The sequence below is a fragment of the Pipistrellus hanaki genome (assembly GCF_964339955.1).
Source record: "Pipistrellus hanaki genome assembly, chromosome: 8".
NCBI lineage: Eukaryota > Metazoa > Chordata > Mammalia > Chiroptera > Vespertilionidae > Pipistrellus > Pipistrellus hanaki.
Window position 1 is genome coordinate 74,800,516 of NC_140510.1, and position 26,989 is coordinate 74,827,504.

General features: G+C 41.7%; 2 protein-coding genes across 3 annotated transcripts; both read right to left on the minus strand.

The window, feature by feature from the left end:
* Positions 1–4,282: 4,282 nt before the first annotated feature.
* LOC311626259 (T-cell surface glycoprotein CD1a-like) lies at positions 4,283–7,957 on the minus strand (the record flags this gene model as incomplete). The annotated part of the gene is made up of 5 exons (XM_084891331.1): positions 4,283–4,325; positions 4,570–4,663; positions 4,973–5,251; positions 5,456–5,734; positions 7,936–7,957. The coding sequence occupies 5 exons, from the start codon at positions 7,955–7,957 to the stop codon at positions 4,283–4,285; spliced, it is 717 nt and encodes a 238-aa protein (XP_084747457.1).
* A 14,511-nt stretch (positions 7,958–22,468) lies between these two features.
* LOC311626313 (T-cell surface glycoprotein CD1a-like) lies at positions 22,469–26,183 on the minus strand. 2 transcript variants are annotated; one of them, XM_084891412.1, is made up of 6 exons: positions 25,779–26,183; positions 25,185–25,451; positions 24,462–24,740; positions 23,980–24,258; positions 23,577–23,670; positions 22,469–23,024 (listed from the first exon to the last, which is right to left on the minus strand). In XM_084891412.1, exons 1-6 carry the CDS (start codon positions 25,837–25,839, stop codon positions 22,982–22,984), a joined length of 1,023 nt encoding a protein of 340 aa, XP_084747538.1. In that variant the 5' UTR covers positions 25,840–26,183; the 3' UTR covers positions 22,469–22,981. The 2 variants fall into 2 exon arrangements, with proteins under 2 accessions (XP_084747538.1, XP_084747539.1); XM_084891413.1 differs by lacking the exon at positions 25,185–25,451 and having other exon boundaries at positions 22,525–23,024.
* Positions 26,184–26,989: the final 806 nt, after the last annotated feature.

The following is a 26,989-nucleotide window of genomic DNA, read 5'->3' on the forward strand; positions in this document are numbered from 1 at the left end:
GTGTGCGTGTGTGTGTGAAGGCCTACTATTGCATGAATTTCATGCACTGAGCCTCTAGTATCAAATATGAGTGAGTTTGTGGAGAAGATGAAAGGGAGACTGGTATAGCACGGTGAAATCCTGTTTCTATTAAATGTAAACATATGTTCCTCCTGTGACCCAGCACTTCCATTTCTATGTATATTCCTATGAGAAATGAATGTTTTGTTATCACTATACACGCACAAAAATGTTCAGTGATCCGCTCTCCACAAAGTCAAGGACTGTCGCTGAGGTGTAATCCGCACATCTGCGGTTTGAGCACCCACAGCTGGTACTCCCTTCTCACAGGTCCCGACCTCGTCATGTGAAAGCCTCAGGACACAGCGCACAATATGCTAGTGCAGCTCAAGTTCGGGGCTGTTGCCTTGCAGTCCCTGGGGGGAATGAACTGAAGAATGTGAGGCAGGACAGAAGAGGAGACTGATAAAAGCAGCTTTTAAAAAAATTACCTTTATTACTAGCAGGTCTTTATGAATAAAATATAAAATATAATATATACACAAAACCTATTGTTTTTTATAAGAAATCTTCCATAGGCCAATCTGTTCAGTAACTGTTTAACTCCCAGGTATTCAAATACAGATGCCTATTCAGATACAGACATTCACAAGCATCAAATTACAGCTCTTGAATGCTGCTTAAAGAGAAATGCCTATGAACCTCTATGTTGCTCCCCTTCACTCTATTTGAAATTAGAAACCAGTGCCTGCCCGGCTGGTGTGGCTCAGTGGTTGAGCATTGACCTTTGAACCAGGAGGTCACAGTTTGATTGCAGTCAGGGTTCAGGCCCAGGTTTCAGGCTGGATCCCCAGTGTAGGGTTTGTAGGAGGCAGCCAATCAATGATTCTGTCTCATCAATGTCCCTATCTTTCTCCCTCTCTCTCTGAAATCAATAAAAACATGTTTAAAAAAAAATAAGGCCAGTGAGTTAAACACAGCTCCCTTTGCCTGATGTGCCTCTGTTCACCTGCAGTAGCAGCTGTTCATCTGTTGGGACCGTTACCCTAAGCCACCTCTTTGAGAAGATAAGGCACACTCAGTATGGTACCTGGCAAGTAGACTATTGATGTGGGAAGCTAGACTCTTGTGTACTTATCCATGTCTTTTCCCCATAGTTCCAGCCACACATGAAATCTCTATATTGCATTGTAATCTGAAAGTCTTAATTTCTCCAATTTTTGTTACTTTCCTGTAGTCTGCAAATTAATGTATGTATAAGAAATCATACCAAGTAAATTCCTGAAACCAATTTAATTTCATTATTCTAAAAGCACAGTTACATAATTTCTACTGATTCAACTTTCATTATATTTTATTAAAAATATCTTCAGATATATCAATTCTTATTCTTATAAAAATTATACATGGTAAAAACTAATTGGCAAATCAAATCTTTAATTTTGCCTGTAAAAGGTTGGCTTTTGGAAATTATCTTTGGTAGCCATTGTTTCTACAAAAATGCAGTTTCCCTGAGTGACTTGAATAGATCTAAATAGTACTAAATGCAGTTGTAGCCACTATGTATTTGACTTTGTTTTTGCTCCTATTTATATTTATTTTAAGATGTAGATAGAGCAAAAATAGTCCTTTGTTTTGGATTAGTGTGTTACACTGCTAATTAGGTTCTCCAACAAACTGCAAACTGTGTACTAACTGTGCAGACTCTGACCTGGTGAAAGAGCATATAGAACAGGAGTAAGTGTTCTCTGTTGTATAAACTGTCATGTCCTCTACAAATGATGATGGTTAAGCTTCTTGGTGTATAATCTTACGGCTTTAATTTCTCATTTTATCTTATTAATTCTTAATTAATAAGATTGGGACATTCACTATAATGATGAATACAGATGTCCTTAGAAGAGAAGGCAAAAATGTCACCATTTAGTAGGATGTTAGCTGTTTGGGTTTTTCCCTCTTTATGAAATTGGGAAGGTGCCCTTTCATTCCTAGTTTTTGACATAAGAAGATGCTCAATGTGTCATTTCTAACTATTGAGATAAAATATAACTATCCCTCTCTATTTTGACGGTGAATTATAATGTTTGGTTTTTAAATTTAAAAAAAATCTTCAAGCCAGGCCGGGAGCTGCCAGGCCCTGAGCGGCCAGGCCTGGAGCGGCCAGGTCCAGAGCGGCCGGGTAGGGAGCAGCCAGGCCTGGAGCAGCAGCAGCCAGGCTGGGAGCGGCAGTGGCCAGACCTGGAGCAGCTGGTTGTGGAGAGGATCAGAGCAACAGAGGCCAGGCCCGGAGCAGCCAGGCCCGGAACATCTCGCTCCTCACCTGCCCCTGCCCCATGGCTGCCTCTCAGACATGGCTGGAAACTTTTGGGGGAACTTGAGGGTCTGCTGAATCAAGTGATGAAGGCTTAGATCTGGATGTGTTGAGTTAGTATAGCGCTGGGGTGTTGATCTGTGAGTGCCTTGTGTGGGGTCTGGGTGAGGTTGGTTGATGTATTTGGAAATGTCTTGTGTGAAGTGTATCCTTGGGCATGTGGAGGTATTATTGATTTGAGAAAATGCTTAGTAACTGATTTACTATCTGAAAAAGTTAAAGTTCTGAAAGTTTAAGGTCTCTTGCCAAAAAGAGGTTTTAAAGCTAACACCTTAATTTTAATGGAGAAAGGGGAGGACAAGCCCTTCCCACCCAGAACAGGTAATCCAATTCCAACCAGCAGCTATCTTTAAACAATGTGTTCATTTACATTTGAATGGCTACACCTTTTGATAGCCCAAGAGCAAGTTTACATGTAAACAAGTTTGCTTCTCAATTCCCAGGGCAGAAAAAACAAGGTTTAAAATTATTAGATTTTAAAATTTATTCTTAGAAGTGTAAAAGTTTATTAATTAAAAACAGCAAGAGCAACAACAAAAGGAGATTGATAAACCTGATGAACAATATTAGCTGTTGATTGTAGTAGAGTCGGAGATACGGGAGGGGAGTGGACTGACAGTCCTCGGGGAAAGGGGGGTGGTGGATGCGGGAAGAGACTGAACATAAACTGTGCACCTATGGATGAGGACAATGGGGGGTGGGGAGGGAGTAGAGGGTGGGGTGGGAACCTGGTGGAGGGGGGAAGAAATGAGGAACCTTTGTAATAATATGAACAATAAAGATTGATTTAAAAAAAAATCTTCATTGTCTGGGATAAACCCAAATAGTCATCATATAATAATAATTTTATATACTGCTAGATTCTATTACATTTTGTTAGGAGTTTTGTATTGGTATTTATAAGAATAATTGGTATATAGTTTGATTTTTTTGCAATTATCTTGTAAGTTTTTAGTAGTAGGAATATGCTGACTGTTAAAGTAAATTAGGAATGCCGCCGAAACCGGTTTGGCTCAGTGATAGAGCGTTGGTCTGCGGACTGAAGGGTCCTGAGTTCGATTCTGGTTAAGGGCACTTATCTTGGTTGCAGGCTCTTCCCCTGCCCTGACCTTGGTCAGAGCTCATGCACGCAGGAGGCAACCAGTCGATGTGTTTCTTTCATATGAATGTTTCTTCCTGTCTTTCTCTCTCTCTTCCACTCTCTTAAAAAGCAATGGAAAAATGCCCTCAAATGAGGATTAAAAAAACAGAAAAAGAAAACAAAAACTGTCAGATAGTAAAATTAGAGGAGTGTGTCCTCTTAAGAGCAGCATCTCCAAATACATTTGTTACTTCCTTGCTTCCTCCTTCCTTGCCTAGAACTTCAGGTACCTGATCTTTGTAGTAAATGCTAAGCAAACTTAACACAGGCTTTTATTGAGAGCACATTACATACTGTTACACACTTTGTAAATTACACAAATTTTAAAAAGAGATAGTCTTTGTTCTCAAGCTTAAAAATTAGAAGGTGAAAAGAGGCCTACAAAACTGCAACAAAGGATAAAAAGTGAGAAGTAGATTCAGCAAAGTTCACTGGAAAGTGTGTGGGAGTTCAGATGCTGTTTCCACTTGTGACTCAGGGAAGGTTCCCATAAAGAAGTGACATCTGAAATGGGCCTGAGATTCATCAGTTTTTCAATATATAGCCATTGCTAGGATCTCATTTTATCCAGAGTCAAAATAAGAGTTTTATAATCTCAGAACCAGGTCAGAAAGCAAGTCCTACAAGATTACCTTTAGCTTATATTAATAACAGATCATTAAATACACAAATAAAAAAACATAAACAACAGAAGTTGTACTTGGAGAGTTGAGCAGACATTGTCACCATGCTGAGTTTAAATATGTCTGGAACCCAGGGCTGCTGGAATCTCATTTCAAAGGATGAAGCCTGACAGGAGGCTCACAGTGTGACCTGATAAGAACAGAGATGAAAGTTACTCTGCATGAGGTGGAAGTGAGAATTGAAAGTAAAAGGAAGGGGGCTGGGGAAAGAAGAACTAGTGGAGGGTAAGGAGTGGGAAGAGACAGAGACAGAGAGAGAGAGAGAGAGAGAGAGAGAGAGAGAGAGAGAAACAGAGAGAGAGGGAGAGAAGAAAAGTGGGAAGACAAGTAGGGAGTGGATGAAAGACCAGGAATGATGGGCACAAAAAACTCACCAGCGCTTCCTAAGCCAAAATGCAAGAGCTGTCAGGAGCAGCAGGGGCACCATCACTGCCAGGATGATCCAGCCCTTGGAGCTGTGATGGTGTTCTGTGGGTTTGGGTGCACACAAAGTGTCATTTCAAACCCACCCCCTGTTTACTGCATCTCCCTGCTCTGCCTTTGTTATTAGAGTGTTCCCCTCACTGATCTCTGTTCTTGTTTCCTCTCTCCTCCCTCTTCAGAGCTGAATCTTTCATTAACCCTCAACATCTTCCTCATTTTCTATTCTTTTATTTATTGAACTATTTTCATTCTTTTGCGTCTGGAGTCCATAAATCCCAAGTGTTTCACTTTGCTCTCCTGCTCTGCTTGTGGACCATCCCCTCCCATTCCCAGTGTGGGCCCCACTTTTCTTACCCAGGTAGAGGAGGATGTCCTGGCCTCCCAGGCTGCTGTGTCTCACCCGGCAATATAGGCCAGATGTCTCAGTGGCTTCCACCTCCAAGAAAGCCTGAAGGTACCATGTCCCATCAGCATTGGGCAAGATGCCACTCTGTTGAGTGCTCTGCTGTACCTGTTCACCTTGCATCCACTTGACCCAAATTGGCTTTGGATGGAAGCCAGAGACATGGCAAACCAGCATCTGGTGGTCAGGACCGGGATTGGGGCCAGTGGACAGCCAGGCCTCTGGTTTTACTGCAGAGGACAGGAGAGATATTCAGATATGGACTAACACAGACTTGGAGGTTCATATCTTCACATCAGTTTAGACGGACATATCTATCACATGCTGGCAATTCACACATTATCCTTCTCTCTTCTCCCCCCTTATCCTCAATTTAAAGGGTTGGTGTGAAGGTATAATTTAGAAAACTCATGGAGGAAGGATATGGGACTGACCTTCTCTCTGGAGATCTGCCTTCCCCGCATCAAGGATGCTCAAGAGGAAACGTGGGCAGGTGTCACTGAGCAGCCTCTGTATTATTTTGTTGGAGACATGGTACTGATTGAATTGTTTCCTCATAAGCTCAACTCTGATTTCATCCTTTACAGATGGCAGCCAGGAATTGTTCTGGAAGTGCAGGAGCTCTAATCCTTGATAAGCAAATTGACTGAAGGCTACTATGGCTCCTCCAGGGTGCAGCTCACAGCCTCCTGTTCCCTGTACCTGAAGGGGATCTAGGGAAGAAGGGATGTAAATTAGAGGAAAGAGGGAGTAAACATGAAATTAGTGGAAGCAAAAAGGGAAATAGAAGAAGTTTGGGGGCTTTAAGATAATGGAACAAAGTTTGGTTTGATCAGAAGTTCAGAGAAAGTATAATTGGTGGTAACTGAAGGTGAAGGAAAAAATGAATGACTTCTTTTTTTTGGAAATAGAAGTAAGCAAATTGTTGAAAGAAGGTGATATAAATGGTGAGAGCAAGAGAATAAGGAAGCACTTAGTGTGAAAGAGTTGTGATTATAACAACCCGGGGTGAATGAAATGCAATAGGTTACAATAGCTGTATAGAGAATGCTGAAGAGATCGGATGTGCGGGGAAATGGGAATAAGAAACTCATTGTGACACACACACACCCCTCACCCAGCACATTGCACCCACCCATTTTGGGAATCGAACTTACATGTAAACTTCCATTGACTGGCATGCCTTTGAATAAATAGAGGCACGTTAATGGACAACAAATGGAAAAAGTTTTTCAGTTCTTTCTCTCTTCCTTGCTAAAGTTGCCCTTGGACCAAGGTCGCAGAAAAATAACTCTTCTAGAGTTGCTGTCCCAGCCATGAGTCTGCAAGTCACCCAACCAAGCAGAGGTCCAACTTTTCACCCAGGAATGGTTGTAGAAGGCAATGCTGTAGATAATTTTGAAGGAAATCTCCTCCTGGAAGGCTGTGGCAACAGAACAGAAAGTATGAGGAGGAGAAAAGGCATTGGGAAGGAGAGGGAAGGAAGAAAGGTGCCAGGAAGAAAACAGAGTCTGGAGATAAGGGAAGCCATGGCTACCTCAGCAGCATTCAGCTGCCCAGGGCCCCATGCTTTACAACCTTCAGAAGGGCATAGGGTCCCAGAGTACGGGATACTCAGAACTGTGCTGACATTTCCTCTCAGTCTCCTCTGAGGACGCCGCAACACACACTGACACACACACACACTTGTAACCTACAGGGCAGTGGCCAGAGTTCTTACCATCTTCATTCTCACCTGCTGCGAGGAGAACAGCTAGCAATGGAATTTGCAGAAGCAACATTTCAGTTACAGATGTTCTCTCTTTCTCAGGAAAGGTTGTCTTTGGCTTCTGTTTGAAATAAAACTACTCCACACTACCTCTATTGTGACTTCCTTGTTCTACCAACAGAACAAAAAAACAAAACAAAAAAAAATGCTCTTTCCCTAAACTCTAGGCACTGATTCAGCTTCTCATTTCCTCCACTTCTGACTTTCAACTTCTCCCCTTGTTACCAGCCTTCATTCTGTTCATCTTTCTCTAACTCAGCCTCTATGGACTAAGTCTTATGTGGCATTGAAAAGTCAATTTACCTCTGGGGACATTTCTTCTCATTCAGACAATGAAAGCATAAAACCAAATGGTTTTCCAATTCCTACCTGATGTTCTGTTGTCCCTGCTCTTTCCTGTCACTCTGTCCTTCTCTTGCCAAATTCAATACTCTTCTTCTAAGACACACCCCACCACATTCATATGTAAGACTTCTCATTAGCTGCTTTATTTGATTTTCAGAATCTCCTATGATTGTCCTGTGTAACAGTGTAAACTACTACTCCATTATCCTAGGGAAGAACCAGTAGCCATCACAGAGACCACAGGAACCTGGAAACATAAAAGAATCTCACCCTAGCCGGTTATGCTCAGTGGATAGACCATCAGTCTGTAGACTCAAAGGTCCCAGGTTCGATTCCCGTCAAGGGCCTTGGTTGTGGACACATCCCCAGTAGTGAATGTTCTAGAGACAACTTATTGATGTTTCTCTCTCATCAGTGTTTCTCTCTATCCCTCTCCATTCCTCTCTGTAAAAAAAAAAAATCAATAAAATATATTTAAAAAAAAAGAAATATGTCCTCTGACTTGCATTGATACCCAATGTATACTCACCCAAAAGTCTCTCAGCACCTGCTGGATACAAGCATCTTGCAACACTCGTGAATATCTAGTGGTCTACAGGCAATCACTTTATTCAGGAGCTTGTATTCTACTTAAGAAGGAAGCACACAAACTGAGGACTAGAAGCCGTGGTGTGCTGGGTTTATGGTAATGTACAGACTGGAGAAAACAAGCCTTCTTGAAACAAAGTCCCAGCCCTTAACTGACGTTGCCCACTCAGGATCTTGGCTCCAGTGATTCGCTCAGGGCGCCGGTCTGTATACCTCTGCTGCGCTGGGTCCCCATCTCGAGTGGAATGCCTCCTGGCAAGGTGCTCAATGAGTGAGTTTGAATGATTGAATAGTTGGGTTCAGGCATCCAATTATTTTTCATTACACAGATTTAAAAAAATATATATTTTATTGATTTTTTAGAGAGGAAGGGAGAGGGATAGAGAGCTAGAAATATCGATGAGAGAGAAACATTGACCACTGCCTCCTGCACACCCCCTACTGGAGATGTGCCGCAACCAATGTACATGCCCTTGACCGGAATCGAACCTGGGACCTTTCAGTCTGCAGACCATCGCTCTATCCATTGAACCAAACCGGTTTCGGCTCATTACACAGATTTTTAACATTCTTGTTTAAGGTATCAGAAATCTTTGCAAGTATTTCTACTTGGTAAAACAAGAATTTTACACAGATTTACTTAGGATTAAAATATATGCTAATAAGCATGAAGTTTACACAGATGCTTTGAATCTCCTATTATAAGTTTTAAAAAACAGTGATAATTTAGGGAAATTAAATTAATAGAATATTCTGGAGTTCTTTATCCAAGTTTTCCTTCTTATTGGCCTTGCTTTGATCTTCCAGCTTGTTTTATCATACACTGGTCTTTGCTGGCCATGCTGACCCTGCTCTTTCATTCTTGTCATGTTTAAAAGGCTCTTAAAATGTTTTCCTTCATAACTTTTAAATAAATGTGCTCTGGCTATTTGTTATACAAGTAAACAAATTACCTAAGGCTAATTCTTAAAATATTTTGGAAAAAAGTTAAGATTACCTTAACCTAAAATTAAAAAGCCAAAACATGGGGCGATAAGGGTTTATTTTTATTGTAATTTGGGAAGCACAGATTCAAGCAGAAACCACATCTTGTTCTGATTACAGGGTGAGAGGAAGGGGATTTTAGGAGAAAAGAATGCAATAATTGCATGAATGCACACACACACACAACACACACACACACACACACACACACACACACACACACACAAAACCAAACAAACAAAAAAACCCCACCAACTTCTATTGGTGCTCACAAGCTGATAAGTAAATTCCTCCATAGCTATTGTAGGGGTTCAGAACTGGCCTCTCCAGGATGTGTCACCCTGGCATTTGTCTTATTTTGAGCCTTAGCGTTTGAATTATATTGACCCAAAGACAATTAAGACTCTGCAGGCTCATGGGAAACTTTTACTTCCTCCTTGAAGAATTTAAATGAGGGGACTTGTCCATATTAAGCTTTCAGCAGAAACATTAAAAAAAATCTATTTATTGAATTTTTACAGAGGAAGAGAGAGGGGTAGAGAGCTAGAAATATCGATGAGAGAGAAACATCAATCAGCTGCCTCTTGCACACCCCCCACCGGGGATATGCCCGCAACCAAGGTACATACCTTTGACCGGAATCGAACCTGGGACCTTTCAGTTCTCAGGCTGACGCTCTATCCACTTAGCCAAACCGGTTTTGGGTTCAGCAGAAACATTTTTAAACCAATCTACCTGGCAGGCAGATGGCTAGTTACTGAACACCTCTTATTACCAACCTTTGAAGCCCCACGCTTCCCTACCTCATCTTTACCTCAGACTTGCCTCTCACACCTCAGTTTTAGAAAGGGCCACGTGGTCAGTCTGACAAGTTCAGTGACAGAAAGTAACCTCACAGGGTTACCTGATCATAACATGCTAACTAGGCAGCTCCCAATAGGCACGCATGCTCCAGGTCTGAAAGGTGTGTCTGCCTTAAGCGAGCTCTGTCCATTGTTCCTGTGCATCTGGGTTAACACACCTTTGACGTGTCCAAAGTGCTCTTTTCCAGACTCCTCTCAGGTGTGACCGCCTCACGGAGCACATCATCCTGTTACGTGTCCTGCCCCCCTTTTGGTGCTGGGACTGCACTCCATGAGCTAAGCCACACTGGCCAGGCAGGACGCCCATGTCCCCCTGAGCCTTCACACCTCCCTGAGATGCCTCCTCTTGACCCACTGGTGCTGAGGTACAGGCATGTTCCTACAGCTGTTACCTGGTGCTTCCTCAGACACCATCAGAGTTCTGGAATTTCTCTGACCTCTAAGCTCTCCTCAGAGCCCAGACCGGAGCTCCCTTCCCACACAGTCTCACTCACTCAGCTGAACTCACACTCCCCGTCAGCAGTAACCTCAACTTCCCTGCTAGGGAAATCCACTGCCCCTTACAGTCATGTGTCTTTTACTGAGCTTCTTCTTTTTCCCTCCTACTTGGCTTCAAGCTTCTCTTTCCTCTTTCTGACCTCTAGCCTCTCTGTGTATCTGATGTGAGTGCTTCTTGTTCTTCAAAGCAAATTTCTTGCCATAAAAGGATCTTAGGACTGAGAGTCAAGATACATTCCTGGATGAGACACCTGCCGGATGCAGTGAATTGGAGAAAACACAGCAGCATTCTGGCCTCAGTTTTCTTATCTGTAAAATAACTGGGTTGAAAGAAGTAAATGTTGTCTAATCTTGTCAGCTTTCCCTCTAGCATTCTGTGCGTCCTACTGGGCTCCCTTTTCTAACCATTCATGTGCTCCTCCTCCCCATTTTGATTTTCCCTCATTTTTTAAGACTTTACTTTTCAATTAGTTTATGTTAAATATTATTCGGTATTAGTTTTAGGTGTATAACATAGTGGTAAGACAGTCATATCCTTATAAGGTGTTTCAGTTTAGTAGTATTAGTTTCGGGTGTACAGCACAGTGATGAGACCATTATGTCCTCACAAAGTGTCCCCTCCTTATTTTCAGTGTCCACCTGGCACCTTATGTAGTTACTACAGTATTACTAACTATATTCCCTGTGTTGTACTTTACATCCCTGTGACTATTTTATAACTATGAATTTTACTTCTTTAAAAAAATTTTTTTTAAATTTATTTCAGTGAGGTAGGGAAATGGAGAGAGAGATGGAAACATCAATGATGAGAGAGAATCATTGATCGGCTGCCTCCTGCATGTCCCACACGGGAACGAGCCCACACGCTGTCATGTGCCCTAACCCGAATCAAATCACAACCTCCTGGTTCATAGGTTGTTGCTCAATCACTGAGCCTTGCCAGCCCGGATCAATTTTACTTCTTAATCTCTTTCCTTTTTTTCACCCACTCAATCAATCCTCTTTCCCTCTGGCAACTGTCAGTCTGTTCCCTGTATCTATGAGTTTGTTTCAATTTCTTTATATTCCGTGGATAAGTGAAATCATGTGGCATTTATTTTCCCCTGATTGGCTATTTCACTTAGCATAATACCTTCTAGACCCATCCATGCTGTCACAAATGGTAAGATTTCATTCTTTTCATGGCCGAGTAATATTCCACTGTGTATCTGTACTACCACTTTCTTATCCCCTCCTCTATTGATGGGCACTTGACTTGTCTCCATGTCCTGATACTTCCTTGTTTCTCACTTCTGCATGTCTTAGTAGTCATTCTCCATTTAGCCTCCACCACAGTCCCAGCCTCCTCTCCATTTCCTCATAGTCCCTGTCCATTCAATATCATCTCTATCATCTCAGTCTTTCCTTTCTCACTCACTTTCAACACTAAAGCATTGTTTTATTGCATGACCCTTAAATTCCTGTGTGTACTATGTACATCACAGTTATGGATTTTATTTCTGGAATTATGGCACAAAACATTACTTGGGAAGACTGCGATAGTTCTCATGTGAGGGAAAGTATAGGGATGGAATGAGACTCAAATGTTTTCTCTTTCCAGCCAGTGTGGCTTAGTGGTTGAGCACTGACCCAGGTTCAATTCCTGGTCAGGGCACATGCCTCAGTCCCCATTAGGAGGTCTGCAAGAGGCTGTTGATCGAAGTGTCTCTCATTGATGTTTCTATCTTGTTCTCCTTCTCCCTTTCTCTCTCTCTCTAAAAAATAAAAAATCATTGAAAACATATTTTTTAAAAATCTGTTTTATCTACTATTCCCTGAGTGGCCAGGTTATTATTGCGTGTTCAAAGATCATTTGAGAGGATCCCTGATTAAGATCTGCAATATTTGATGCACTGTTGCCCCTCTGTTGTCTTGTTCCAGTCTCCACACTCTCCGTTCTGCCCTAACATTGACTAGTAGCTGATGGCCTCAATTTACACGTTTGGAGTCGGACTAAGGTGACCAGACGTCCCGCTTTTGGCGGGACAGTCCCGATTTTTAACAATTTGTCCCACGGCGTTTTAAAACAGTCCCAATTTTTGGAGAGATTCCTTTAAATATTTTGGACTTTTTTAAAAATGCCGTGGGACATGAGAGAAATTGTTAAAAATCAGGACTGTCCCGCCAAAATCGGGACGTCTGGTCACCACTTAAATTACAACATGATTGATGCCACATTTCTTTGTTATTAGTCAGTTGACTAACATGGAAAAAATTAACTTTTATCCCCATTTCATAGCACACACAAAAATCAGGTCCAGGCTTATTGAATATCTGAACGTAAAAGGCAAGCTTCTCAAAGATAAAGTGCTTTTCAAGGTGATCCTCAGACTACCAGAATGAGCATCATCTGAAAAGTGTAAAAAAATGCAAACTCTTAGGCCTCTTTGCTGACCTAAAGAGCTAGACATTCTGGAGGTGTGTATAAAATCATTTCTTTTTAAAGAAAAACAAAAGAAGAAAACAGCTCCACAATGCTGCTGATGCCCACTCACGTTTGAGCACCACAGTCTAAGGAGACTATCTCATGACCTTGGAAAAGGAGTAAATAATTTACAGGAATATATAACAATCATCATAAAGAACAATATTAATCATTGTATCCCATTAAAAATTCTTTCCAGCACAATACAAGTTTAAGAGAGTAAAATGTAAACCAGAGACTGGTAGAAAATATTCATAATACATATATTCAGCAAAGGACTAGTACCCAGACATTACATAGAACTTCAAATCAATAAGAAAAAAACTGACATCCTTCCTCACCACACACACACACAAACACACACAAACACACACTCACATATAGCTAAAAATTTAAACTGGTCCTTCACAAAAGAGTCGATCTATTGTAAATGACTAATAGGTACTGTATATGTTAAGTACCATTAGTCAACAGGAATATATAAACCATAAACAACAATTAGATAACCAAAAATACCCACAAATGGCTAAAATTAAAGGGGTTAATAATCTATTGTATAACAATAAAAGTATAATATGCTAATTAGACTGGATGTCCTTCTGGACAAAGCCAGGGCTGTGAGGAAAGCCCAGTCCCGAGTGCTAGAGAAAAGCTGGTGATGGCAGCCTGTGTGTGTGTGTGTGTGTGTGTGTGTGTGTGTGTGCGCGCGTGTGTGTGTGAAGGCCTACTATTGCATGAATTTCATGCACTGAGCCTCTAGTATCAAATATGAGTGAGTTTGTGGAGAAGATGAAGGGGAGACTGGTATAGCACAGTGAAATCCTGTTTCTATTAAATGTAAACATATGTTCCTCCTGTGACCCAGCAATTCCATTTCTATGTATATTCCTATGAGAAATGAATGTTTTGTTATCAGTATACACGCACAAACATGTTCAGTGATCCGCACTCCACAAAGTCAAGGACTGTCCCTGAGGTGTAATCCGCACATCTGCGGTTTGAGCACCCAGACCCGGTAATCCCTTCTCACAGGTCCCGACCTCGTCATGTGAAAGCCTCAGGACTCAGCGCACAAGACTCCAGTGCAGCTCAAGTTCGGGGCTGTTGCCTTGCAGTCCCTGGGGGGAATGGACTGAGGAATGTGAGGCAGGACAGAAGAGGAGACTGATAAAAGCAGCTTTTAAAAAAATTACCTTTATTACTAGCAGGTCTTTATGAATAAAATATAAAATATAATATATACACAAAACCTATTGTTTTTTATAAGAAATCTTCCATAGGCCAGTCTGTTCAGTAACTGTTTAACTCCCAGGTATTCAAATACAGATGCCTATTCAGATACAGACATTCACAAGCATCAAGTTACAGCTCTTGAATGCTGCTTAAAGAGAAATGCCTATGAACCTCTATGTTGCTTCCCTTCACTCTGTTTGAAATTAGGACCAGTGCCTGCCCAGCTGGTGTGGCTCAGTGGTTGAGCATTGACCTTTGTACCAGGAGGTCACAGTTTGATTGCAGTCAGGGTTCAGGCCCAGGTTTCAGGCTGGATCCCCAGTGTAGGGTTTGCAGGAGGCAGCCAATCAATGATTCTGTCTCATCAATGTTCCTATCTTTCTCCCTCTCTCTCTGAAATCAATAAAAACATGTTTTAAAAAAAATAAGGCCAGTGAGTTAAACACAACTCCCTTTGCCTGATGTGCCTCTGTTCACCTGCAGTAGCAGCTGTTCATCTGTTGGGACCGTTACCCTAAGCCCCCTCTTTGAGAAGATAAGGCACACTCAGTATGGTACCTGGCAAGTAGACTATTGATGTGGGAAGCTAGACTCTGGTGTACTTACCCATGTCTTTTCCCCATAGTTATAGTCTCACATGAAATCTCTATATTGCATTGTAATCTGAAATTCTTAATTTATCCAATTTTTGTTACTCTCCTGTAGTCTGCAAATTAATGTATGTATAAGAAATCATACCAAGTAAATTCCTGAAACCAATTTAATTTCATTATTCTAAAAGCACAGTTACATAATTTCTACTGATTCAACTTTCATTATATTTTATTAAAAATATCTTCAGATATATCAATTCTTATTCTTATAAAAATTATACATGGTAAAAACTAATTGGCAAATCAAATCTTTAATTTTGCCTGTAAAAGGTTGGCTTTTGGAAATTATCTTTTGTAGCCATTGTTTCTACAAAAATGCAGTTTCCCTGAGTGACTTATATAGATCTAAATAGTACTAAATGCAGTTGTAGCCACTATGTATTTGACTTTGTTTTTGCTCCTATTTATATTTATTTTAAGATGTAGATAGAGCAAAAACAGTCCTTTGTTTTGGATTAGTGTGTTACACTGCTAATTAGGTTCTCCAACAAACTGCAAACTGTGTACTAACTGTGCAGACTCTGACCTGGTGAAAGAGCATATAGAACAGGAGTAAGTGTTCTCTGTTGTATAAACTGTCATGTCCTCTACAAATGATGATGGTTAAGCTTCTTGGTGTATAATCTTACGGCTTTAATTTCTCATTTTGTCTTATTAATTCTTAATTAATAAGATTGGGACATTCACTATAATGATGAATACAGATGTCCTTAGAAGAGAAGGCAAAAATGTCACCATTTAGTAGGATGTTAGCTGTTTGGGTTTTTCCCTCTTTATGAAATTGGGAAGGTGCCCTTTCATTCCTAGTTTTTGACATAAGAAGATGCTCAATGTGTCATTTCTAACTATTGAGATAAAATATGACTATCCCTCTCTATTTTGACGGTGAATTATAATGTTTGGTTTTTAAATTTAAAAAAAATCTTCATGCCAGGCCGGGAGCTGCCAGGCCCGGAGCGGCCAGGCCTGGAGCGGCCAGGTCCAGAGCGGCCGGGTAGGGAGCAGCCAGGCCTGGAGCAGCAGCAGCCAGGCTGGGAGCGGCAGTGGCCAGACCTGGAGCAGCTGGTTGTGGAGAGGATCAGAGCAACAGAGGCCAGGCCCGGAGCAGCCAGGCCCGGAACAGCTCGCTCCTCGCCTGCCCCTGCCCCATGGCTGCCTCTCAGACATGTCTGGAAACTTTGGGGGGAACTTGAGGGTCTGCTGAATCAAGTGATGAAGGCTTAGATCTGGATGTGTTGAGTTAGTATAAGGCTGGGGTGTTGATCTGTGAGTGCCTTGTGTGGGGTCTGGGTGAGGTTGGTTGATGTATTTGGAAATGTCTTTTGTGTGAAGTGTATCCTTGGGCATGTGGAGGTATTATTGATTTGAGAAAATGCTAAGTAACTGATTTACGATCTGAAAAAGTTAAAGTTCTGAAAGTTTAAGGTCTCTTGCCAAAAAGAGGTTTTAAAGCTAACACCTTAATTTTAATGGATAAAGGGGAGGACAAGCCCTTCCCACCCAGAACAGGTAATCCAATTCCAGCCAGCAGCTATCTTTAAACAATGTGTTCATTTACATTTGAATGGCTACACCTTTTGATAGCCCAAGAGCAAGTTTATATGTAAACAAGTTTGCTTCTCAATTCCCAGGGCAGAAAAAACAAGGTTTAAAATTATTAGATTTTAAAATTTATTCTTAGAAGTGTAAAAGTTTATTAATTAAAAACAGCAACAACAACAACAAAAGGAGAGTGATAAACCTGATGAACAATATTAGCTGTTGATTGTAGTAGAGTCGGAGATACGGGAGGAGAGTGGACTGACAGTCCTCGGGGAAAGGGGGGTGGTGGATGCGGGAAGAGACTGAACATAAACTGTGCACCTATGGATGAGGACAATGGGGGGTGGGGAGGGGGTGGAGGGTGAGGTGGGAACCTGGTGGAGGGGGGAAGAAATGAGGAACCTTTGTAATAATATAAACAATAAAGATTGATTTAAAAAAAAATCTTCATTGTCTGGGATAAACCCAAATAGTCATCATATAATAATAATTTTATATACTGCTAGATTCTATTACATTTTGTTAGGAGTTTTGTATTGGTATTTATAAGAATAATTGGTATATAGTTTGATTTTTTTGCAATTATCTTGTAAGTTTTTAGTAGTAGGAATATGCTGACTGTTAAAGTAAATTAGGAATGCCGCCGAAACCAGTTTGGCTCAGTGATAGAGCGTTGGTCTGCGGACTGAAAGGTCCCAGGTTCGATTCTGGTCAAGGGCATGTACATTGGTAGAGGGTGTGCAAGAAGCAGCTCGTTGATGTTTCTCTCTCATCGACGTTTCTAGCTCTCTATCCCTCTCTCTTCCTCTCTGTAAAAAATCAATAAAATATATTTTTTAAAAATTAGGTATGCCTTTTTTGTTTTCTAAAAGGTTTTAATGTAAGGCTGGTATTTCTTCTTCTTTAAATGTGTGAATTCAACAATCTTTCTGAGCCACACTTTTTCTTTGTGGGAGAGTTTTAATAACACTTTATTTTAATATTTATTATTATTTTATATTTTACATATAATATATTTTATATATGATATTTAACTTTTATATTACATATTTTATTAATACCAACCTAATTAGATGCTATCTTCTTACCTCAGTTAAAACTGTATTTTAAGGAACTTTTAAAAACAATTAAATCTTTATTATTGAAAGTATTACATATATCCCACATTTCTATCCAGTGACCCCTTCTATTGTAGAATGCCCTCCCCTCTCCAGCCCCCTCATCCCCTCACCCCAGGCCTTCATCAGCCTATTGTCTGTGTCCACAGGTTATGCAAATATGAATACAGATTCTTTGGTTGATCTCTCCCTCTGAGATTCTGCAGTCTGTTCTATGCTTCTATATCTCTGAATCTATTTTGTTCATTAGATTCCACACATGAGTGAGACCATGTGATACTGTCTTTCTCTGACTGGCTTATTTCGCTTAGCATGATACTCTCCGGGTCCCTCCATGCTGTCTCAAAGAGTAAGAGACAGTTTGGAGGGACCTGCTCCATGTTATTCCATGGTGTAAGTGTACCAGCTTTTTATCCACTCATCTACTGATGGCACTTGGGCTGTTTCCAGAAGTTAGCTATTGCAAATTGCCCTCCTGTGAACAATGGGTGCATCTATTCTTTCTGATAGATGTATCTGGTTTCTTAGGATATATTCCTAGAAGTGGGATCACTGGGTCTAAGGGCAGTTCCATATTTAATTTTTTGAGGAAACTCCATGTTTTCCGTAGTGGCTGCACCAGTCTGCATTCCCAGAAGCAGCGCACTAGGGCTCCTTTTCTCCACATGCTCGCCAGCACTTGCCATATTTTTTATAAAATCAATCCAGATAAATAATTTTATATGAATGTGTTTTTGCAATTCTTTTTTTTTTAATCCTCACCTGAGGATATAGTTTTATTGACTTTAGAGAGAAGCATTGATTGCTGTCTCCTGCATTGGCTCCGAATGGGTTTCAAACCCACAACCTTGGTATGTGCCCTGACTGTGATTGAACCTGAAACCCTTCAGTGTATGCGACAACACTGAGCAGCTGAGCCATCCAGCCAGGACCTTTGCAATTCTTGTCTCATATTTTATTTGGAGTATTTTGTCAAGAAACCAAGTACTATCCAGTAATTACATCATCAGTTATTTCTTTTCAAAAGTAACAACTGTTGCCCTAGCCAGTTTTCTCAGTTGTTGGAGCCCCGTCCCATACACCAAAAAGGTTCAGTTCTGGTCAGGGCACATGAGGTTGCAGGTTTAGGCCCTGATCTGGGTGCAAGTCAACTAATGAGTGTTTTCCTCACATCGATGTCTCTCTCTCTCTCTCTCTCTCTCTCTCTCTCTCTCTCTCTCTCTCTCTCTCTCTCCTCATTCTTAAAATTAATTTTTAAAAATAAGGTTTTAATTTTAAAAGGAGATAGGTTCAAACAAATTAAATAATTAAAAGCCTAAGACTCATCCAGCTGGTGTGGCTCAGTGGTTGAACATCAACCTATGATCTCTGTCAGAGCATATGGCTGGGTTTCGGGCTCAATCCTTAGTAGAGGGCATGTAGGAGGCAGCTGATCAGTGACTCTCTCATTGATGTTTCTGTCTCTTTCTCCCTCTCCCTGCCTCTCTAAAGTAAAAAAAAAAAAAAATATATATATATATATATATGTATGTATATGTATATGTATATATATGTATGTATATGTATATGTATATATATATATATATATAAAAGAAAACTAGCCCTACCCGGTTTGGTTCAGCAGATAGAGTGTTGGCCTGTGGACTGAAGGGTCCTGGGTTTGATTCCTGTTAAGGGCACGCACCTTGGTTGCAGGCTCCTCCCCTGACCTGGCACCAGTCAGAGCTCATGCATGCAGGAGGCAACCAGCTGATGTGTTTTTCTCATATTGATGTTCCTCCTGCCATTCCCTCTCTCTCCCACTCTTTCTCTAAAAATCAATGGAAAAATACCCTCAAATGAGGATTTAAAAGAAGAAAAAGAAAAACATACTCTCAGGTAGTAAAAATAGAGGAGTGTGTCCTCTTAACAGCAGCATATCCAAATACATTTGTGGGCTGAAAAGTACTCAATGAGTTAAGTTTCTATTTTACTCAAGAAAAAGTTAAATGATGTAATTTTTTTTCAAATTTCTTTATTGATTATGGTATCACATAATTGTCCTCATCCCCCATTCCCATCCAAACCCCTCCCCATGTATGCCCCCACCCCCCTGTTGTCCCTGACCACTGGCTAGGCCCATATGCGTGCACACAAGTCCTTTGCTTGATCTCTCCCCTTTGCCCCCACCCTCCTCTACTTTCCCTCTGAGGTTTGACAGTCTGATTGCTGCTTCTCTGTCTCTAGGTCTGTTTCTGTTCAGTAATTTATGTTGTTCATTATTTCCCCTAGATGTGTTAGATCATGTGATTACAAGGAGTTCCCTTATAAGGACCGAAACCGAGACAAGCCATAATGGTTATGCTGAGAGGCAAATGAATCAGTCTGTAGTGAGTTCCTTTCTGGGCCAACAGTTCTTTTGAGTCCCAGTTTCAATGTCAAACAGTTCCTATGTATACATGTCAGCCATGGTATTTCCGATCTGGTTGGTGGACAAATGGTGTTAATGCAGGTCCAACCATCTCTGGTTTGGTCCTGGGCATCCTTCAGCAACACGCAGCTGTTGTCTGCTGGTATGGTGAGGCATCGTCAGCATCTTCCATCTCTAGACTTTTTCTCTTCTGTCTTCATGGCTGGGGCACTCCTGTCAATTCCTCTCTGTTGCAGGAATCCTCATGGTCTCGGAGGTTTTTTAGCTGCGGAATGGTGTGTCTTTGGTGGTGGAGATCCTAGTGTCTGAGGGTCTGCAGCTGGGGTAGCAGGATATTGGCTACAGTGTGTGCTGGGTGGCGGGGCAGTTCCAAGGCCTGTCTTGCTGGTGGTGGTGATGAGTTTCTAAAAACAAGATTTAATTTTCAAATGTAATAATATGTTTCATGTAACCCAATGTACCAAACGTATGTCATTTCAACATGTAGTCAATATAAATCATTATTCATGAGATGTTTGCATTCCTTTTACATACTGCCAGAATCTGGAGTATATTTCACACTGATGGCACATCTCAAGTCTGACTGGCCACATTTCCAGTGTTCAGTAGCCACATGGGGTTCATGACTTTCCTGGTGGACAGAGCAGATCTAGACCCTTCCAGGCGAGGTGCGGGGCTAGCATCTCCATAGGTCCCACCCAGAGAGAGGGCATTGCCATCTATTGAACATTACTGTGTGCCAGGCACTGGGATTTATCTCATCAAGTCCCAGCAACAAGGCTGGAGGTAGCGGGTGATCAACCCATCTCAGCTGAGACAACTGAAACTCAGAGGGGTGAAGTCACACAGTGACTGGAACCAAGGTTCGCTGCCCCAGGCCTCTGCTGCCAGAGCCCTCAGGTGGAGGTGCAAGCCATGAGGGACCAGCGAGAAGGCAGCTGCAGCTGGGCCTGTCTTCATGAGCCATGTGCTCAGAAAAATTTGTAGTCTGGAGAGGAGTGCTTCATAAGTTCTCACCCATCATCGGAAGTTGGTTTGAAAGTCTGAGCCAATAGGAAGCTATCCAGTGTTGATTGCTAGCTAGGAGTGAGGAGCCCCTTTGGTTTTCTGCACAGTATTTGTCACATGATCTCCCTTTACTCCAGGTACCATCCTACCTTTCCTCCTCACTGTATCATAGTCCCAGAGATCCTAAAATGGCGGTGCATGGATTTCCTCCTTTGCTTTTGTGATGTTGTTGTCTTGTGGACTTGGTCCAGGTTAGTAGTTTGCCAGGAGCGTAATCCATTGAATAGCAATCCGTAGTCACAGAATCTTGTGACTGACATTTTCTGTATGTAGTGGGCACTGAGATGTTACCTACAGGTTTTGCTAGTTGTCTGTCCAGCGTTCCACACAATGGGGAACTCAGGCAAAGGAGAGCTTTAGGGCATGAGCATCAGGAACCTTTGAAAAATCCATCCAGTTTTGGAGTTAGGCTCATCCTAATACAGTTACTGCCAATGTCATGTGTCCACAGTACGTCATATCTGGGTATGTGGTAGTAAAATTTAGGAGCAGCTCTTTTAAAAAGTGAGTCTCAGCAAACTGTGTTGGTAACAAGCATCCTTCTGAGGTCTTCATATACTACCTTCTGATGCAATGATTTAATGTTCTTATACATATTAAAGGGAGAAAACATTTAAATACTTGTTAAAGGGATACAGTTTAGAGGGTTACTATGTCAGTTTATCCAGACATATCCCATCAAGGAAAACCTAGTGGTAGCAATACATCTTCTCAAAGGACTTCTTATACTCATGCAACTTTAAGATACCTAAGTAATCAAAAGCATGCCCTGTTCAAGTTAAAATGGAGATATATTTAGGGAATTTAGATAAATTCAAACATAAGTTTGTCAGGTGAGTTGGTGAGACTGATGAATTTTGTTTCCTTTTTGTTCAAAACTCATATTCTTGGAATCAGTCCATGTGGCTTCTAAGTCAGTAATAGCCCAGTTATTCAGGATCTAAATGTTCTGGTTGGTTTACTGAGAACTTGGAATCTTTGCCTTTGACTTGGCCTTTTCCCCAGAGAACTGCTCTCTCGGAAGTACAGGAAAGGTAAAACTGAAGTCAGGTGTGTGAGTTTAAAAGGCAGGAAGAAGAAGTTAGAGACAAGGTTGAAAAACACACAGGCCTGTTTTTGGATGACTTGAGTTCTGTTAAATCCACGTCCTTTCTTTGCCTCACACTTAACCTTCTGTGTCTCCATCCCTGCAAGTAACGAGGGTATTTTCCAGCTAGAATGCCACTTTGTACAGTTTTTCCTTTTGTTCTGTTGTGCATGTTTGTCTAATTCGCATTTTTCTGAGGAGTTTCCTATATCCTTAATCTAAGTAATTTAAAGTAGGAATGGGATAACTTTATTCTTTACACAGTCTTATAAATGGAACTTGTAATCTCTGGTTGTAAGGACAATGTGAATTTGTCGGTAAATGGATTGTATGGCAACCAAGCATATCCCGTGGATTTGGGAGAAATAGAGCCTGAGATTTGAAGAAGAAAAAGAAGGTACAAGGTACAAACAACTTTAACTGCCAGTGCCAAAGGGCTAATTTTAAATATAGGAACTTCATGACAGTCTTGAAAAAGTACTAATCTTAGGTTCATTCCACTTTATTTAAACCTTAGTTCTCAAGTGGTTGATTTTCTTACGTAGTTCTCAATACTATTTTCAACACTTGATCTAGAGCAGTGGTTCTCAACCTTCCTAATTCCACCACCCTTTAATACAATTCCTTATGTTGTGGTGACTCCCAACCAAAAAATTATTGTCGTTGCTACTTCATAACTGTAATTTTGCTACTGTTATGAATTATAATGTAAATATCTGTGTTTTCCTATGGTCTTAGGTAACCCCTATGAAAGGGTCACGACCCAAAGGTTGAGAACTGCTGCTCTAGAACTTCAGGTACCTGATCTTTGTGGTAAACACTAAGCAAACTTAATAAGGCTTTTATTGAAAGCATATTACATACAGTTACACACTTTGTAGATTACACAAATTTTAAAAAGACATAGTTTTTGTCCTCAAGCTTAAAAATTAGAAGGTGAAAAGGGGACTACATAACTGCAACAAAGGATAAAAAGTGAGAAGTAGATTCAGCAAAGTTCATTGGAAAGTGTGTGGGAGTTCAGATGCTGCTTCCACTTGTGAATCAGGGAAGGTCCCCATAAAGAAATGACATCTGAAATGGGCCTGAGATTCATCAGTTTTTCAATATGTAGCCGTGGCTAGGATCTCATTTTATCCAGGTTAAAATAAGAGTTTTATAATCTCAGAACCAGGTCAGAAAGCAAGTCCTGCAAAATTACCTTTAGCTTATATTAATAACAGATCATTAAACACACAAATAACAAAACATAAACAACCGAAGTTGTACATGCAGAGCTGAACAAATATTGTCGCCATGCTGCGTTTAAATATGTCTGGAACCCAGGGCTGCTGGCATCTCACTCCAAAGGAAGAAGACTGACAGGAAGCTCACAGTGTGACCTGATAAGAACAGAAATGAAAGTTACTGTGTGCTGCGCCAGCACAGTCAAGGGTTCGGCTAGCCTGAGCGTGGCCCACGAAGAATGGAGAAATGATAGACAAAGAAAAAGCTGGGTCTAGGTGGGTCTTCTGTGCCTGGCTGAGGCCACAGGACAGATCCAGACTACAAAACTGATGCTTCATTTATAGTCAGGGACAAACAAGGTAATTTACAATGTTATAAGTTTCACTTGTTTTGGCAGCACTTGCTGCCCCTCCCACAGCCCACTAGCTACCCAGGAAAGATCTAGGGAGCAGTTAGAAAATCAAGCTTAATTATGCTTAGAGGACTGTGCCCTCTAAGCTAGGACTTGTTTGCAACTTTGCCAGCAGTCAGTCCTAGGCTTAACCCTATAACCACTTCCTACAACTCTGCATGAGGTGGGGATGAGAATTGAAGAGTAAGAGGAAGGGGACTGAGGAAAGAAGAACTAAGAAGAAAGAGAGAAGAAAAGTGGGATGACAAGTAGGGAGTGGATGAAAGACCAGGAATGATGGGCACAAAAAACTCACCAGCGCTTCCTAAGCCAAAATGCAAGAGCTGTCAGGAGCACCAGGGGCACCATCACTGCCAGGATGATCCAGCCCTTGGAGCTGTGATGGTGTTCTGTGGGTTTGGGTGCACACAAGGTGTCATTTCAAACCCACCCCCTGTTTACTGCATCTCCCTGCTCTGCCTTTGTTATTAGAGTGTTCCCCTCACTGATCTTTGTTCTTGTTTCCTCTCTCCTCCCTCTTCAGAGCTGAATCTTTCATTAACCCTCAACATCTTCCTCATTTTCTATTCTTTTATTTATTGAACTATTTTCATTCTTTTTGGTCTGGAATCCATAAATCCCAAATGTTTCACTTTGCTCTCCTGCTCTGCTTGTGGACCATCCCCTCCCATTCCCAGTGTGGGCCCCACTTTTCTTACCCAGGTAGAGGAGGATGTCCTGGCCTCCCAGGCTGCTGTGTCTCACCCGGCAATATAGGCCAGATGTCTCAGTGGCTTCCACCTCCAAGAAAGCCTGAAGGTACCATGTCCCATCAGCATTGGGCAAGATGCCACTCTGTTGAGTGTGCTGCTGTGCCTGTTCACCTCGCATCCACTTGACCCAAATTGGCTTTGGATGGAAGCCAGAGACATGGCAAACCAGCATCTGGCGGTCAGGACCGGGATTGGGGCCAGTGGACAGCCAGGCCTCTGGTTTTACTGCAGAGGACAGGAGAGATATTCAGATATGGACTTACACAGACTTGGAGGTTCATTTCTTCACATCAGTTAGATGGACACATCTATCACATGCTGGCAATTCACACATTATCCTTCTCTCTCCTGCCCCCTTATCCTCAATTTAAAGGGTTGGTGTGAAGGTATAATTTAGAAAACTCATGGAGGAAGGATATGGGACTGACCTTCTCTCTGGAGATCTGCCTTCCCCGCATCAAGGATGCTCAAGAGGAAACGTGGGCAGGTGTCACTGAGCAGCCTCCGTAATATTTTGTTGTCGGCATGGTGCTGATTGAATTGTCTGCTCATAGGCTCAGCTCTGATTTCATCCTTTACAGATGGCAGCCAGGAATTGTTCTGGAAGTGCAGGAGTTCTAATCCTTGAAAAGCAAATTGATCGAAGGCTACTATGGCTCCCCCAGGGTGCAGCTCACAGCCTCCTGTTACCTGTACCTCAAAGGGATCTAGGGAAGAAGGGATGTAAATTAGAGGAAAGAGGGAGTAAACATGAAATTAGTGGAAGCAAAAAAGGAAATAGAAGAAGTTTGGGGGCTTTGAGATAATGGAACAAAGTTTGGTTTGATCAGAAGTTCAGAGTAAGTATAATTGGTGGTAACTGAAGGTGAAGGAAAAAATGAATGACTTCTTTTTTTTGGAAATAGAAGTAAGCAAATTGTTGAAAGAAGGTGATATAAATGGTGATAGCAAGAGAATAAGGAAGCACTTAGTGTGAAAGAGTTGTGATTATAACAACTTGGGGTGAATGAAATGCAATAGGTTACAATAGCTGTATAGAAAATGCTGAAGAGATCGGATGTGGGGGGAAATGGGAATAAGAAGCTCATTGTGACACACACACACCCCTCACCCAGCACACTGCACCTCCCCATTTTGGGAATTGAACTTACATGTAAACTTCCATTGACTGGCATGCCTTTGAATATTTAGAGGCATGTCAATGGACAACACATGGAAAAAGTTTTCTAGTTCTTTCATCTCTTCCTTGCTAAAGTTGCCCTTGGACCAAGGGCGCAGAAAAATAATTCTTCTAGAGTTGCTGTCCCAGCCATGAGTCTGCAAGTCACCCAACCAAGCAGAGCTCCAACTTTTCACCCAGGAATGGTTGTAGAAGGAAAAACTGTAGATAATTTTGAAGGAGATCTCCTCCTGGAAGGCTGTGGCAACAGAAAAGATAGAATGAGGAGGAGAAAAGGCATCGGGAAGGAGAGGGAAGGAAGAAAGGTGCCAGGAAGAAAACAGAGTCTGGAGATAAGGGAAGCCATGGCTACCTCAGCAGCATTCAGCTGCCCAGGGCCCCATGCTTTACAACCTTCAGAAGGGCACAGGGTCCCAGAGTACGGGATACTCAGAACTGTGCTGACATTTCCTCTCAGTCTCCTCTGAGGACGCCGCAACACACAGAAACACACACACACACACACACACACACACACACACACACACACACTTGTAACCTACAGGGCAGTTGCCAGAGTTCTTACCATCTTCATTGTCACCTGCTGCGAGGAGAACAGCTAGCAATGGAATTTGCAGAAGCAGCATTTCAGTTACAGATGTTCTTTCTTTCTCAGGAAAGGTTGTCTTTGGCTTCTGTTTGTAATAAAACTACTCCACACTATTGTGACTTCCTTCTTCTACCAACAGAACATAAAAAAGTGCTCCTTCCCTAAACTCTAGGCACTGATTCAGCTTCTCATTTCCTCCACTTCTGACTTTCAACTTCTCCCCTTGTTACCAGCCTTCATTCTGTTCATCTTTCTCTAACTCAGCCTCTATGGACCAAGTCTTATACGCCATTGAAAAATCATAACCTCTGGAGATATTCCCTTCTCATTTAGACAATGTAAGCATAAAACCAAATGGTTTTCCAATTCCTACCTGATGTTCTGTTGTCCCTGCTCTTTCCCGTCACTCTGTCCTTCTCTTGCCAGATTCAAATACTCTTCTGCTGTCTAAGACCCACCCCATCACATTCATATCTCTGACATCTTATTGGTGGCTTTATTTGATTTTCAGAATCTCCTATGATTGTCCTGTGTAACAGTGTAAACTACTACTCCATTATCCTAGGGAAGAACCAGTAGCCATCACAGAGACCACAGGAACCTGGAAACATAAAAGAATATCACCCTAGTGGTTTTGCTCAGTGGATAGACCATCAGTCTGCAGACTCAAAGGTCCCAGGTTCGATTCCCGTCAAGGGCATGCACCTTGGTTGTGGACACATCCCCAGTAGTGAGTGTTCTGGAGACAACTTATTGATGTTTCTTTCTCATCAGTGTTTCTCTCTATCCCTCTTCATTCCTCTCTGTAAAAAAATCAATAAAATATATTTTTTAAAAAAGAAACATGTCCTCTGACTTGCATTGATACCCAATGAATACTTACCCAAAATCCACTCAGCACCTGCTGGATACAAGCATCTTGCAACACTCATGAATATCTAGTGGTCTACAGGCAATCACTTTATTCAGGAGCTTGTGTTCTACTTAAGAAGGAAGCACACAAACTGAGGACTAGAAGCCGTGGTGTGCTGGGTTTATGGTAATGTACAGACTGGAGAAAACAAGCCTTCTTGAAACAAAGTCCCAGCCCTTAACTGACGTTGCCCACTCAGGATCTTGGCTCCAGTGATTCGCTCAGGGTGCCGGTCTGTATACCTCTGCTGCGCTGGGTCCCCAACTCTAGCGGA

Bases quoted from the DNA above. Each gene is read 5' to 3' on its own strand.
- LOC311626313 (XM_084891412.1), bottom strand. From the start codon at position 25,839: ATGCTGCTTCTGCAAATTCCATTGCTAGCTGTTCTCCTCGCAGCAGGT. The intron at 24,741-25,184 runs GTAAGTTCAATT...CTTCTTCCCTAG, and splicing joins CAGTCAATGGAAGTTTACAT to ATCCCTTTGAGGTACAGGTA. The intron at 24,259-24,461 runs GTCAGTCCCATA...TGTCCTCTGCAG, and splicing joins GGCAGATCTCCAGAGAGAAG to TAAAACCAGAGGCCTGGCTG.